This window comes from Jaculus jaculus, chromosome 3 (genome assembly GCF_020740685.1).
Source record: "Jaculus jaculus isolate mJacJac1 chromosome 3, mJacJac1.mat.Y.cur, whole genome shotgun sequence".
Taxonomy (NCBI): Eukaryota; Metazoa; Chordata; class Mammalia; order Rodentia; family Dipodidae; genus Jaculus; species Jaculus jaculus.
This window is the reverse complement of record NC_059104.1, coordinates 121520784-121537362: the sequence shown is the minus strand read 5'-3', so window position 1 is coordinate 121537362 and position 16579 is coordinate 121520784. Positions and strand designations below refer to the sequence as shown.

Below are 16579 nucleotides of genomic sequence, written 5' to 3'. Positions count from 1 at the left end.
AACATTATGCCACTTATCCCTTCACATTAACAACACCCATTCCAGATGAAATCGTATCAGAAAGGCAGTGGCTAAGCATTATATCCTGCTCCCCCTCACCTGCCCACAGAAATGTCCCGAGAAAACAAGCCCTATGTCCACTGATGGAAAAACTTTGACTTTACATCTAATGCACAGTGGTGTGTCAACTCTTAACTCATTCAAAAGAAACAAAGGATGTCTCTGAGCACTATGACCTTTTCAAGGAATGTTTGCACATTTAAAAGACACACAGCAGGGTTGGAGAGATGGCTTAGTGGTTAAGCACTTGCCTGTGAAGCCTAAGGACCCCGGTTCGAGGCTCGATTCCCCAGGACCTGTGTTAGCCAGATGCACAAGGGGGCACATGCATCTGGAGTTCGTTTGCAGTGGCTGGAGGCCCTGGCACACCCATTCTCTCTCTCTCTCTCCCTCTTTCTCCCTCTGTCACTCTCAGCTAAATAAATAAAAATGAGTTAAAAAAATTAAAAAACACAGAGCAGAAATATGTATTAGCTGATCTTAAATTAATATGAGAAATGCATAAAGACACATAACACACAAAGTAACTTTTATTTTGAAAAGAAATACAACATAATTTTATAAGATCCATAAACTACAAGAAAGTTCAGGTCACTTTTTTTTGTTTATTTTGTTTTAGGTTAAAAATATTTATTGCAAGCAGATTCCTTTCCCCCATATTAAAAAGAAAATGTATGACTGGGAACATTCAGCAACTGGAAAGCAGTGAGACCAGTTCCCAAGTTTATTATGAAATGAGGTGCTATAATAGAAAGAAGACACATTTTGGAACTTAATTTATACATTGGGAAAGAAAAAAGAACAAGAAAATCAAACCGATCCTTAACATTTTGCATCTTTAATTAAGCACATAAAACTGCACTACTTAATGTATTTCTCCATGAACTTTTTGTGAAATTCAGATCGCAGTGTATCATTCACAAATCTTTTGTCTTTCTTCTGATCATCTACACCTTTTGCACAGTTCTTGAAGACAACATCATCATCCCATCTAAAGGGAACAAAGAAAACAAACCCCTTAAATGTTATATCAGGAAACCAGGATCGATGTATGATATTCTCAGGTCTAAAATGAAGAGGGAGTACTACTACCCTAATATAACCAACTGACTGCACAGTAGCAGATCAATTCATTATGGTTTATATAAGGTGGTTTTGAAAGTTTTTTTAGTTTTTTAGTCAGCTAGCATTTAGTAGTTGTCCAAGAAAGTATTCACATTGCACAGCAACACAAGAAGAAACTATCAGAATATAACAATTAATGGTCACATTTGGCCTAAATCTCGTTAGCCATGAACAAATTTCTGATGACGAGCTCAAGGCACAACTATGACTGGATTCCACAAAGCAATATAAACATTCATGCAGAGCTGGAGAGATGGCTCAATAGTTATTAAAGTTACTTGCTTGCAAAGCTTGCTGGACCAGGTTCATTCCCCAGTACACAGAGAAAGCCAGATGGCACATGTATCTGGAGTTCATTTGTAGTGGCAAGAGGTCCTAATGGATCCATATTCTCTCTCTCTGCTTACAAATAAATAAAAATCTTAAACAATAAATAAAAACACTCATGGGTAGGCTACAAAACATGCATAAAGGGAAATGAGGTACATGATTTCAGAATATCTAACATATAAACACAAACATGACAGAGCTACTACCACAAACATAAAATCCAAGCCTACTCAGTGAGTTTGTGTTAGTGTTGTTTGTCAGGGGAATGCACATCATGAAATAAACAGTCTCTGACCACTTGGGAACTTCCAGCTGTGGGTGAGTTTTTCTAGCCAGGTTAAGCCAAGGGGAGGGGCCCCTAGCCTTTACTCTATACATGGGTTCTTTACCCCTCCACCTCCCCACATGGCAGGAGCTCCTTAAATGTTCTTTTCTCCATTTTCCTTTGTTTTTATAAATTTTTTTATTTCTTTACTCAAGAGTGAGAGAGGGAGAGAAAGAGAGAGAAGAATGGGCGCACCAGGGCCTCCAACCACTGCAAACAAACTCCAGACGCATGTGCCACCTTGTGCTTCTGTATGTGGGTCCTGGAATTGAACCTGGGTCCTCTGGCTTTGCAGGCAAGTGCCTTAACCTCTAAGCCATCTCCCCAGCTCCTTTGCTTTCTTCCCATGATTTTTCCAGTCCCTTCATGTGTGATCTCTAGCCACATGGTTGTCTTTCCTTGGCTCTGTACTTCCCTCAATAAAATATAATAAGTTAATTTAAAAAAAAGAGACATAAACACAGAATGCGCCTAGCCCTGGAAAGGTTGTTAGTAAATTTGCCCTTGATAGTAAAGAAAATTTGAACAGATGAACACAGAGCAGTATGCCTGGGAGATGTTTCTAATTGTATTCAAAAAGAGTACAGTAAACCAGATACCTCAATGTTAACCATATGTTAATGAGCATATAATTAATAATAATAAAATAACATCATAATATTAATAATATAATAACTAAGTAATTGATCTTTTTCCTTCAACTCACACACGGTCTTTGGTGTCTTTCTCCCAATACCCAAACTGCCTCTCTATGAGGCTAAATGACACTCCTTATTGTATTTGTCCTGACATACATATCCAACCAAGACTCTCCTCCTTCTTCTGTAGATAAAACTGTCTTTTGCTTGGTTTCCTCAATGCCATTCTCTTTTGGCTTTCTTCACCCTCACCGGCTGCTCAGTTTCAGCCTGGAATTGTTTTAATTCAAATGCCATACATTAAGTACTTACTACATACTATGCACTGGGCACTGTCCTATGTATTGGTAGTGAATTCTCTACCCAGGCTCCAAATATATATCAGCCTTAGCCTTGACTTCTTGGCAGCAATACAAAGTAAGTCCCTTGGCAATATCACCCAATGGCACAGATTTTAAAAGATCCAATACACTGACAACTCCCCAATTTCTTAATCCAATTTCAGAAACATAAATCTAGACCTACTCAGAGAGGTATATAATACTTCAAACCTATGTGTCTTAAATCTCCCCCACTTTCACCTTAGTACTAGCCACATTTCTCTCCATCTTGGCCTAGTAATTCATTGCTCATGTCAAATGCCTGGGATTGTTCTCTGATAAATTGCCACTTGTGAGGACTCTTCTTTAATTATACTGTTGCCTTGACAAGCAGAGGTTGGGAGTGCTTCATTACACTGTAAATGAGTGAAACTTGTAGAAGTTCAGAGCAAGAAACTAGTATTGTGTTTTCCTGGTTTGAAAATCAGGACTCTAGGTTAAGAAAAAACTGGGTAAGGATGCATATCAGCAGAACAGTTAGGCTAGTGAAGCATGCTACTGGGGCAGCAACAGTGCAGGTGGGGAAAAAAGAATAGATATTATTTAAAAACTAATTCAAGGCAGGCGTGGTGGCACACACCTATAATCCCAGCACTCGGGAGGCAGAGGTAGAAAAGGATTGCTGAGAGTTCAAGGCCTCCCTAAGACTACATAGTTAATTCCAGGTCAGCCTGGACCAGAGTGAGACGCTACCTTGAAAAAAACCAAAAAACAAAAACAAACAAACAAAAAAACTAATTCAACAGGGTTCTTTGACCACTGTGGTTTCTGAAGTTTTTCTCTTTTGGATGCTTGGATCTAAGAAAGGAAAGCAGTTTCTTCTACCATCTACGGAACATTCCCTGGATCTATATGCTTGAAATAAATCCCTTTCTCCCATAAACTCTTCCTGATTTAGATGTTCATTCCAGCAAAGTGAAACTGACTACAAGCAGCTGACATGGAGAAATAATCTCTCCCCATTTAATACCTCTTGTATTCAAAAAGAAAAGCTTTTATCTTTCTATATATCACCATCTGAAGTAAACACAATATTTAATGTACTTACTACTTATATTCACTCTCTCCTCACTTTCTACTTCACTCTTACACACATTTAGCACAGAAGACTTAACATATAGACCCAAGAAAGCTAGTCTTATGGTTGGCCTTTGGGTGGCAGTTGGAAACCTGTTTCAGTCAGCCCCTTTATGTCACCATTCCTAGAGTGTACAACTAACAACTACTTTCTTTTTTGGAGCTGGAGTTACCTACACCACGAACTCCCAAATAAAATCCTTGTGCCTGAGGCCTGAAGTGGTGTGAGCTCTCGTGGGAAGGACACAGCATAAAGAAGCCTGCATAGGGACTCCTCCAGTTCCTACCTATGCCTTTTCTCCTGCTTGTGTGTCTTTACTAAGTTGGAAATATACATAACTCTATGGCCTGGTTGTGCATTTTACCACAGCAGCCATGAATACAACCATATCCAGTCACCTCAACCCTTCTAGTTATATTTCTCTCAGTGTGAGGAGTGTGGTCTTGGGAACCTTCAACACACTTCATTTATGAGTTTGTAGGGTCAAGGGCTCACTGCATGCCTCTGACCCACATATTTTTATCATTACCAGGTCCAAAGCTGGTGACTACAAATACGCCTTGAAACTGAGTTAATTTTCTTTCATTTTCCTTCTAGTATTCTAATGTCTGATAGAGAAGGTTATTAGTGGAAGGCAGGATCAGAGACTGCACTTTGACATACAACTTAGTCAGTACAAACATACAGATCTAACCTGTTACTAACAGTACCTTCTTTTAACTTTGAAGTTGGCCTGAGGCTGGGATGGGCCAGTGAGATTAAGGAGAGGGTTTCCACTTAGAATGTTTTCCATCCGAATTCTCTCTTCCTCTGCTTTTTGTTCTTGTTCCTGTATTTGACAAAGAAGCTCAAATTTACCTTCACTAATTCCAGATCAATTTTCTTACCATAGTAAATAAGCAAATAAAGATCTAAAACTGGGGAGAAAGGATAAGCATCACCAATTTTCTTTCTCCTTCTCTCTTCCTTCCTTTCTTCTTTCTTTTTTCTTTTTGGACAGGGTCTATATTCACATAATGTGAGTAGGCCTCAAACTTTTGCTGTATAGCTGAAGATGACCTGAAACTTCTAATCTGATTTCCTGCCCCATTTCCCAAGTGTTGATTATAGACGTATGCTACCACACCTGGTTTATGTGGTGCTGGAGATTAAACCTAAGGATTCATGAATGCCACCAAAGCACTCTTTTTTAAAAAATTTTGTATATATTTAAGATCGACAGACAAACAGGCAGAGAGAGAATGGGCACGCCAGGGCTTCCAGCCACTGCAAATGAACTCCAGACAAGTGCACCCCCTTGTGCATCTGGCTAACATGGGTCCTGGGAAATCGAGCCTTGAACCGGGGTCCTTAGACTTCACAGACAAGCACTTAACCACTAAGCCATCTCTACAGCCCCAAAGCACTCTCTTTCAACTGAGCTATATCTCTAGCCCCCTTTAGTCAAGAAATAATTCTCAGTCATCAAAATAAAAGCACTAGGCATTTTTATTATATTATATACTTGCTATCATAGTCAAGATATTTCTTTATTCTAAAAAACTGAGTTGCATCCTTAAATGTTTTCTTATAGAAGTATATAAAAAATTGCTACTTTAAATCAACAAACATGTTACAATTTAAGCACATTTTATCAAAAATGGCATTAACCAAAGCCATCACATTTTATTTATTTATTTTGGTTTTTCAAGGTAGGGTCTCACTGTGGCCCAGACTGACCTGGAATTAACTATGTAGTCTCAGGGTGGCCTTGAACTCATGGCGATCCTCCTACCTCTGCTTCCCGAGTGCTGGGATTAAAGGCATGTGCCACCATGCCCGGCTGCCATTGCCTTTTTAAAAGGGTATATACATTGTGCTTAAAATTAATTTAATTTTGAACTACTAACAATGTAAGCTTGCAACTCTAGAATTGGTAACTCCTAAAATAACAAGGACTAACCATGTACAAGATTCTATTCAGTTAGCATGTACTTCTATTAATTTATGTGAAAAATGCCCTTTTTGCTCTTATGCTTATTTACTGCCTTTCTATTTTTACACCACTTATAGCCTTCCTTCCCAGTTATAACATTATCTTCAAACTCTCCCCCCCCCCAAAAAAAAAGTTAAGGTCTTACTATATAGCCCAGTTTGACCTCATACTTGTGATCCTCCTGCTTCAGCCTCCAAATGCTGAGATTATAGGCATGCAATCCTGGCCTTTTTCTTCATTTTTATTTTATCCTCAATTTCCTCAAACTCCTATTTGTTTGGAACATAAAATGTCTAAAATCCTTACTTAAAATTTTTAGAGCTACCTGATAACATACTATCTTCAATGAAATATTAATCCCACCAGGCAGGGTGGTGCATGCCTTTAATCCCAGCATTTGGGAGACAGAAGTAGGAATATCACCGTGAGTTCAAGAACAGCCTCACATAGTGAATTCCAGGTCAGCCTGAGCTACAGTGAGACCCTACTTTGAAAAAAAAAAAAAAATCCCATTTTGTTGTGTTTTGGAAATGAAAGAAAATGATGACTGACTGGATAGATCCCAGACATATTCTCTCAAAGTCACTTTAAAATAAACCTAACTTACAATATAGCTTTCTGATACTTCATTTTACTTTTTAAAATTTATTAGAGATGGAGAGAGGGAGGAAGAGACACAGAGAGATTGGGAGAGAGGAAGTGGGCACTCCAGGGCCTCCAACCAATGCAAATGAACTCCAGATGCATGTGCCACCTTGTGCATCTGGCTTACATGGGACCTGGAGAATAGAATCTGGGTTCTCAGGCTTCACATGCCAGTGCCTTAACCACTAAGCCATCTCTCCAGCCCTCTTTTCACATTTCAAATGTGAACAACAGATTTCATCTTATCAGGACAATTAGCTGGGAGTTGAGAAGATGCCATTTGTAGAGAAATGAACAGGAAAATTCTTTTGGTCACTGATCAGACCTTAAAGTCAGGAACTACCTTTCAAAGATTATGATCAGATAGTTTTCTAAATACTATATGTTTATTAAAAACAAAAAAATACTCCTATACTAATGCTTAAAGTGAAAAGATATTTTCCAAAGAAGTCAAAATAATAGGTGTAAAGTGAATATAAACTTATAATTAGGTCAAATCTAAACAACATCCCTCCCCCAGTTTTTGAACCACACATTTTGTGGGAATACAGCAGCCTCATTTACTTAGGCGTGGTTTATGACTGCTTTTGTGCTTTAAGAGCAGTGCAGCTGGCTGTAAACATTTGTTATCTGGCCCTTTACAGGATGTGTGTGATGGCTAACAAAGACTAATTAGTTTTAACAAAATAGTTCAGGATGCCTCCAAGGACAGCTGAGAAAGGAAAACAGACAGAAATAAAAATGTCATGTATCTCCAAGAAATATAAATGCATTTTTGTACAAAGCGATGCAATTCTCTTAGCTACCAGACCTTTAAAAATGTTCATTTTCTCTAAAGGTCTTCCTTCCTTCCTCAAGAATTTGTAACAGCTGCCCTCTAGTGGTATGAAAATGACACTGAGACTGGTTCTGAAACTTACTATGAACTATCACAAAACCATGCTCACTTATACCAAAACTTAATGAGAACCAGATGTCAAAATGCTGGTCTTTCCCCAATTTGACTTCTAACAGTTCATTTCATATTCTCTCCTTTTACTCAATACTGTAATACTGTCCTTGCCTTTGGACTCACATCTACTCTACTTCCCTAGATTCTTAGAACTAATTGAAGTCAGTGCCTTTGCCCCAAATCTTTTTCCCTTTTTAAAAATAGGATTTAAAAAAAAAATTAAAAATAGAATAATTGTTGATTCATATGAATCTTACACTAAAGTACCTTTAAAAAAAATCTGAAGCCAGGCGTGGTGGCGCATGCCTTTAATCCCAGCACTCGGGAGGCAGAGGTAGGAGGCTTGCTATGAGTTCAAGGCCACCCTGAGACTCCATAGTGAATTCCAAGTCAGCCTGGGCTACAGTGAGACCCTATCTCGAAAAACCAAAAAAAAAAAAAAAAATCTGAGCACTGTGGATGACAATGGGGACATCTTTACTGAACTGTCTTACAATCTGTAAGACAGAACCTCTTTCCTTTGCTTCAACAGGCCCAGGCTTCTGCTTTACATGTATGAGTGCATACAACAATGTACTCAGAGACTGGGGGACATTTATGCAAGTACAACCAATCAAGTCACTTATCTGGTCAGGTCTACTTTCATTCATATACTCATCTCTGTGTTTGTCTATCTACATGTGCCACAGCACACGTGTATAGTTCAGGACAACCACAAGCTGTCTGTCTCTTCCACCCTTGCGAAAGGGTCTCTAACCACTGCAAAAGCAACAATCAAGTCACTTATCTGGTCAGGTCTACTTTCATTCATATACTCATCTCTGTGTGTTTGTCTATCTACATGTGCCACAGCACACGTGTATAGTTCAGGACAACCACAAGCTGTCTGTCTCTTCCACCCTTGCGAAAGGGTCTCTAACCACTGCAAAAGCATGTCAGTGTAGCAGCTGGTCTGCGAGCTTTGCATCTAGCTTTACGTGAGTGCTAGGAACTGAACTTGGGTTGACAGGTTTTGCAAGCAAACACCTTTAACCATATAATCATTTCCCTCACCCCTAATCCTCTATCAGCACCTTTCAGTCTGTCTCATTTTCAACACTGAGTATACAGAGTGAAGTTCTCTTCATTGCACAAAGGATTATTTTTATCAGAAGGAATCAACTGATCCTTCTGAAATCAACCAACTCCACGTATCCTTAGGACACAATTCAGACTTGCTTAACATTGTTGTGTTAACTTCCAATACTTAAGTCTTTGCTTACCTCCCCAATTTCATCTCTATTTTTGAGAAAGTCTTACTACATACTAGCCACCCAGATTAGCCTTAAACTTGCAACCCTTCCAAGTTGCTGGGACTTTTTTTTTTTTTAATCGTTTTATTATTTTTGAGAAAAAGGGAAAGTGAATGAGAATGGGTGCACCAGGACATTCACCCTGCTGCAAACAAACTCCAGACACATGCACCCCGCTGTGTGGGACCTGCAGATTTGTACATGAGTTCTTAGGCTTCACAGGCAAGCACCTTAACCACTAAGCCATTTCTCTAGCCTAGGACCGTTTAGATCTTTTGAGTTCAGACATTATTTTCTCTCACTGTGTAAGTAGAGAGACTTTGGCTATTCAATGAAGTTTGGAAACTGCTGTAGATTGACAGATTGCCTATGATGTCTAGACAGAAGACAAAAGGAGAATCTTTGCAGAATGTGGCTAAATAACCTTCAATTTTTCTAACATTTAATAAACACTAACTAAACTGTGTATTATTCAAGATGTCTGAACTAACTGAAAGATATTTTCAACATAACCAGGGGATTCAGATGTCATAAAAACCAGACTTAGGCCGGGCGTGGTGGCGCACACCTTTAATCCCAGCACTGGGGAGGCAGAGGTAGAAGGATAGCCATGAGTTCAAGGCCACCCCTGAGACTTCATAGTGAATTCCAGGTCAGCCTGAGCTAGAGTAAGACCCTACCTCAAAAAAACCCAACTCCCCCCCTCATTAAAAAAAAAAAAAATACATTCAGACTTAGCTGGGCATGGTGGCACATGCCTTTAGTCTCAGCTCTCGGGAGGCAAAGGCATGAGGATTGCTGTGGGCTGGAGACTTCCTTGAGACTACATAGTCGATTCCAGGTCAGCCTGGGCCAGAGTGAGACCATACCTTGAAAAATCATAAAAATTAAGACTTACAGAGCAACAGGTGTTACAATCTTTAGACAGGATGACTTCAAATGTAAGATAGTATTACTTGAGCTAAAAATAATCCTACTTTAGAGCCAAGCATGGGGGTGCACGCCTTTAATCCCAGCACTTGGGAGACAGAGGTAGAGGATCACCATGAGTCTGAGGTCAGCTAAGACTACATAGTGAATTCCAGGTCAGCCTGGGCAAGAATGAAACCCTACCTCAAAAAAAAAAAAAAAAAAAAAAAAAAAAAAAAGCAACAAACAAAAAAATTTTACCTTAGAGTGTGAGAAGACAGACAGATGCAAATATTTAACAGATTTTACCTTCCTGGCCTGTTCTTCAGCTCTTTCCTTTTTAATTTTTTCCAGTTCTGCAAGAAGAGCTGCAGTATCATCATCATCACTCTCCTCTTCATAATCTTCATCTTCCTCCTAAAAAAGAATAGTGGAGTTGTAGGGGATTGGAAAGAAAATACCCATCAATCACTCTCACTTTCACCAAAAACTGTACTTACAACATCTTTGGAAAGGAATTAAGTTTCCTAGTGGGAATGATCAATGTACTTAAATATGATTAAAATAAACTGATCAAAACAACAAATAAAACCTCACAAAGGCCTGGGGAGATGGCTCACTGGTTAAAGGTACTTGCTTGTAAAATCTTAAAGCCTATGTTTGATTCTCCAGTACCCATATAAAGCCAGATGCCAAAAATAAATAAATAAATAAATGCCAGGTGTGGTGGCACACACCTTTAATCGCAGCACTTGGGAGGCAGAGATAGGTGGATCGCCATTGAGTACGAGGCCACCCTGAGACTACATAGTAAATTCCAGGTAAGCATAGGCTAGAGTGAGACCCTACCTTGAAAAACAAACAAACAAAAACAAAAATAAATAAATAAAGCCAGATGCAGAAAGTGGTACAGGCATTTGGGAGTTCATTTCTAGCATCAAGAGACACCAGTGAGGCAGGTGTGGTGGCACACACCTTAAATCCCAGCACTCAGGAAACTGAGGTAGGAGGATCGCTGAGAGTTTGAGGCCACCCTGAGAGTACAGAGTGAATTCCAGGTAAGCCTGGGCTAGAGTGAGACCCTACCCTACCAAAAAAAGAAAGAAATATAATTAACAATACTTACAAAATGTAACCACAGATAGAATACAAATCTAATTTACATGACCAAAAAAGATTTTCCACATAAAATATTCCCAAATAAGGAATGCTTTATAATGAATCACAGCACATGTACAATCTATCACCCAAGAGTCAAAATAATTTTATGCAGCTCAATACAACTTCAATCAAGTAATCTAACATGAAAAGGATGCTACTTTCCAAAATAAAATAATTTAAAATAAGTAATTAAGTTAGGTTTCCTGTTTTATGACAGTAAATCCATCAATACATATTTAGATACTGGTTCAAAAGGCCACTGAAATATTTCAGTTACACAGAAAACTGCAAATTAAGGACTGTAGGAAACAGAGATGGTAGGGCTTATCTGTAATCCCAGAACAAGGGAAGCTGAGGGAGAAGGCTGTAAATTCTAGGGCAGCCTAAGACTAATTCCAGGTTAGTGTGAGCTAGAGCAAGACCCCTAACTCGAAGAAAAAAAGGAAAAACAAAACCCAGTAACAGGGCTGGAGGGATGACTTAGCAGTAAGGCGCTTGCCTGAAAAACCGAAGGACCTAGGTTTGATTCCCAAGACCCATGTAAGCCAGATGCACAGAGACGCATGCATCTGAAGTTAGTTTTCAGTTACTAGAGGCCCGGGCGCACCCATTCTCTCTGCCTCTTTCTCTCTCAAATAAAGAAATAAATATATATTTTTTGAAAAATCAATAACCACTAGGCTATAGGGACTCACTAAATTTTAATGTCAATTAGTGTGCTAATCTATATTAAAAAAATCTGCTTACATTTAGTTGCTTTCCTCTCTAAGCACTGTGGGAACTATGCATGTGTGCAAACCTGTTCATACAAAGCACAGTGTAAAGAGTACCCTGCGGAGTCTTATAACATGGTAGCTCAACCTCTAGAGTAGACTATGGGCAATCCTGGAGGCATGCATATCCTTTAACAGACATCTTTCCTATTTAGTTCTCTAGAGATTAAACTTGTTCTTAAAGTCCTTGACCCAAAAAAATCACTTTTCATTTTTAAGTCCATTGATACATCTAAACATGGCCATTTTACAATAACAAAATATAAAAAAGTACTTCAGGGGCTAGAGAGATGGCTTAGTGGTTGTTGGCCTGCAAAACCAAAGGACCCTGGTTCGACTCCCCAGGACCCATGTAAGCCAGATGTGCAAAGTGGTACATATGTCTGGAGTTCATCTGCAGTGGCTGGAGGCCCTAGTGTACCCATTCTCTCCCTCTCTCAAACAAATAAATAAATAAAAATAATTTTATAAAAACAAACTGGGCGTGGCGGCGCATGCTTTTAATCTCAGCACTAGGGAGGCAGAGGTAGGAGGATCACTGTGAGTTCGAGGCCACCCTGAGACTTGGTAGTGAATTCCAGGTCAGCCTGGGCTAGAGTGAGACCCTACCTCAAAAAAATCAAAAAAGTCCTTCAAGGCTAGAGAGATGGCCCAGCAGTTAAGACTTTTCCCTGCAATGTCTAACAACCTGGGTTTTATTTCCCATGGCAAGCCAGATGCACAAAGTGGTGTATGCATCTGGAGTTTGTTTACAGTGGCTGGAGGCCCTGTTTTTATTCTCTCCCTACCCCCACTTGCAAATAAGTCAATAAAGGTTTTTGGTTTTTTGGTTTATCGAGATAGGGTCTCACTAGCTCAGGCTGACCTGGAATTCACTCTGTAGTCTCAGGATGGCCTCAAAGTAGGTGATCCTCCTACTTGTGCCTTCTGAGTGCTGGGATTAAAGGCATGTACACCATGCCCAGCGTAAGCAAAATACTGAAAAAGAAAAAATTTTAAGGGCTGGAGGAATGGCTTAGCGGTTAAGGTGTTTGCCTGCAAAGGCAATAGGTTTGATTCCCCAGGACCCATGTTAGCCAGATGCACACGCATCTGGAGTTTGTTTGCAGTGGCTAGAGGCCCTGGCACACCCATTCATTCTCTCTCTCTCTCCCTCTTTCTCTGTAAATAAGTAAATAAATATTTTTTTAAAAATTAAGTATTTCTGAGCCGGGCATGGTGGCGCACGCCTTTAATCCCAGCACTTGGGAGGCAGAGGTAGGAGGATCGCCGAGAGTTCGAGGCCACCCTGAGACTACATAGTGAATTCCAGGTCAGCCTGACCCAGAATGAGACCCTACCCCGAAAAACCAAAAAAAAAAAAATTAAGTATTTCTGAGAAACGTGATAATTCAGGGCAAATGGCACAGACCCATAATATCAGCACTTGGGAGGCTCAAACATAACCAAAACACCACATACATCTGTCAGAGGATCATCTGCATCCAGGTTGGCAGCAGGGATCTGATCTAAGCGGGGCTTCTTTGACACTGATGAAGTTGTGTGTTCTGCAAGAAAATAAACATTTAGCTTACTAAAACAAATACTGCACTTCTAAAGTTTTAAGGTCTTTTAGGGATAAAGAAACCACATTAAAAGCACCATGAGGGCTGAGGAGATGCTCAGAGGGCAAAGGTGCTTGCTTACACACTGATGGCCAGGGCTCAATTCTCCACTAACTCAAATAAAGCTGGATGGGTATTTGTTTGCAGCAGCAAGAGACCCTGACCATGTGTGGTGGTTTGGTTCAGGTGTCCCCCATAAACTTAGGTGTCCTGAATGCCAGGTTCCCAGCTGATGGATATTTGGGAATTAATGCCTCCTGGAGGGAGTGTATTGTTGGGGGTGGGCTTATGGGCTTTATAGCCAGTTTCCCCATCCCACTGTTTGGCACACCCTCCTGTTGCTGTGGTCCATCTTCTGTTGGCCAGGGGGTGATGTCCACCCTCTGCTCATGCCATCATTTTTCCCTGCCATCGTGGAGCTTCCCCTCGAGCCTGTAAGCCAAAATAAATCTCTTTTTCCCAGAAGCAGCTCTTGGTTGGGTGACTTCTACCAGCAATGCGAACCGGACTGCAACACCATGGCACACAGCCCCAACTCCTGCCCCCCACATAATTTTTTTAAAAAAGTATTGATACTGAGATCATGCCATGACTGGCAGTTTTTCTTTGGTAAGATCTGTCAGTAAATACTAAATAAATTAATGACAGAATTTTTATATGAGAGCTATGACATCTCTCAGGATATTGAGAGCATAGTTTACATATGCTGGAAACATAAGTAAGAGAAATGATGCCTCCAGACTTCCTTCAATAGCATTACAAAACTGACAGACTCTGTAGATAGAAACTCTGGTGCCTGGCTGGTAACAAGTCCCAAACCACTGATGTGAACTGAAATGATGGTGTTATACAGCCCAGATCATGATTTCTTCTACTATAAAAGCCTAAAAGGATGGAATTGGAATAAACTTAATTATTACCTGTAACCATTTAAGAAAACATTAGAGCCCACAAAAATGATAGTTCATCATAGAAAAATTAAGCCAGATGTGGTTGTTCAGGTCTATAATCCCAGCATTCAGGAGGGTGAAGTAGAAGGATCACTATGAGTTGACGCTAGCCTGGGCTACTGTGGTAGTTCAAATTTATGTATCCCAACAGACTCAGTTTTATTAAATCTTGTAACTTGGATTTCCAGCTGCCTGGCTGAAAGAGGTGTCACTGGGGGCTGATCCTGAGGTCCAGCCCAAAGGTGTGTTTGACAAAGGCAGATCTGATTCCAGCCTAAAGTATGCTAAATGAGTTCTGCCTGGGTCCCTGCTGCTGGCTGTTTGGCTGTGTCTCTCTGCTAGGATCTGTGAAAAGGGACCAGTTTTTCTTCTGTCATCAATGGAACTTCCCCTGGACCTGTGAAGTTCAAATAAATCCCTTCCTCCCACAAAGTGTGTCTGGTCTGGAGGTTCATCCCAGCAGTGTGGAGCAATAGCTATTGAGTGAATTTCAGGTCAGTCCAGGCTACAGTGAGAACCTGTCCTGAAAAACAAAACAAAAAAGACATAATAGAAACATTATCTACCACATAAATTTTTAGACAAATGTTTGAGACAGTGCTGGTACCTCGGGTTGGACGATCTCTGTTTTTTTCCCTAGCAGCCGCTCTCTCTCTCTCTTCCAACTCTCTCCTGAAATCACGGTTACGAACCTCTTCAGGGGCATCCTGAGTAGTTTGTCTGAAGGAGAAAAAACCAGGGCAAATATGTTAACACTGCCCATAGAAAGAAACACACATGGCTATAGCTCTGGGAAACAAGTACTGATGGCAACACTGGCCTTCAGACATAAAACAAGGAAGAGGACATAATAGCCTAATCTGAAAGTTTCTAACAGGAACTTCTATTGTTCTCAGTATTTTAGGAAGCACAAACTGAATAATGTACTTCCCTATAACATGCTACATATTCATTAAAATGTTTTTGATTTTTATAAGTGTTAGGTCAACTCAAGGACTTATTTCAGTCACTTGTTTCTTATACTGACTGGTGCTGATAGGACAATCTTCTCTGAGGTAATAATTAGGTACTGTTCCATCTATATATGGAAATTCCTGGCTAATAGGGATTTCCGCTGAAGGAATGTCAGCAGCCCTTTAAATCACAGAGCACAATTTTATGGCATAAACTCTTGTATCCAATTTCTGTATCAATTTCTAACTTGTGATCCAATCAAACACAATCATATGTCTGTCATGACTGGTCAAGCCATAATAGGTTTGATCATTCTGTGAACAAGATGAAATCAAAGTGATCAGTACCTGTATTTTATCTTTGTATGAGAGGGAAGGTCTCTGCTTGAATACTGTTTTGACAGTTGGCTCAAATCACCTTCTCCTTTTCCTCTTCCCCCTCTTGCGGGTTCAAAAGTGGGTCTGGCTGCAGTTGTCATCTTTTATTCTTTGAAGAAAATGAGTTTTAAGTTATAGTCTACAGAACTCATGCTTTAGAAATCACTCACCAATACCTGTCCCTTGTGAAATACTCACCAAAACTCATTCCCCACAAATCACTTAAATATTTTTTTTCTTGAGGTAGGATCTTGCTCCAGCCCAGGATGACCTGGAATATACTATGTAGTCTTAGGCTGGCCTTGAACTCAGTGTTCTACTCCTATCTTTGCCCTCTTGGGTGCTGGGATTACAGGCATGAGCCACTACGCCTGGCTTAAATAATTTTCTTAAATACAAGTTCCTAAGAAAACAAAATTATGAAATTCGAAGTGTATGAGGAATATGCTTTCTCAGACAGCTCTTATTTAGTACAAAGAATTCCTTTTTTGAAGCCTTGAGTGTGTGTTCTTGTCCTGACTGTATGGCCTTTGGTAAGTACCCCAGCTTGTCATCTGTAGAATGAGGAAATTTCTCATAGATTCAAGAGGTTATGATATGATATCAAAGTCCTTTGTAAAATACTGCCCTGTCATGACTAAGTTAAATACTCTTGTTTTCCCACCATATTCCCTAAGACTTGAATTTTAAAAAAATTATTTGTGTGCGTGTGTTTACATGTAAGCTCACGACTGCCACTGCAAAAAGAATGCCAGGTATTTGTGTCATTTTTTGTGTCAGGCTTTATGTGGTTGGGGAATTGAACCCTGATTGGCAGTCTTTTCAAGAACGAGCCTTTAAGAGAAGATAAGCCATTTCTGAAGCCCCAAGACTTTCATTTTTTTTTTTAAATTATTTATTTATTTATTTGAGAGCGACAGACACAGAGAGAAAGACAGACAGAGGGAGAGAGAGAGAATGGGCGTGCCAGGGCTTCCAGCCTCTGCAAACGAACTCCAGATGCGTGCGCCCCCTTGTGCATCTGGCTAACGTGGGTCCTGGGGAATCGAGC

At 40.0% G+C, this 16579-nt stretch overlaps 1 protein-coding gene across 2 annotated transcripts in view; it reads right to left on the bottom strand.

The window, feature by feature from the left end:
- Nucleotides 1–572: 572 nt before the first annotated feature.
- Cwc15 (CWC15 spliceosome associated protein homolog) overlaps nucleotides 573–16579 on the bottom strand; it is an 18022-nt gene continuing 2015 nt past the window's right edge. Inside the window, exons 2-7 of one of the 2 annotated variants that reach the window (XM_045145714.1) lie at nucleotides 15499–15637; nucleotides 14805–14917; nucleotides 13105–13190; nucleotides 10019–10126; nucleotides 4647–4765; nucleotides 573–1051 (exon numbers count right to left, since the gene is read on the bottom strand). In XM_045145714.1, the coding sequence (XP_045001649.1) occupies nucleotides 922–1051; nucleotides 4647–4765; nucleotides 10019–10126; nucleotides 13105–13190; nucleotides 14805–14917; nucleotides 15499–15629 (687 nt within the window). In that variant the 5' untranslated portion in view covers nucleotides 15630–15637 and the 3' untranslated portion in view covers nucleotides 573–921. Of the gene's footprint in view, nucleotides 1052–4630; nucleotides 4766–10018; nucleotides 10127–13104; nucleotides 13191–14804; nucleotides 14918–15498; nucleotides 15638–16579 lie in introns of both variants that reach the window. The other variant, XM_045145715.1, reaches the window with a different exon arrangement.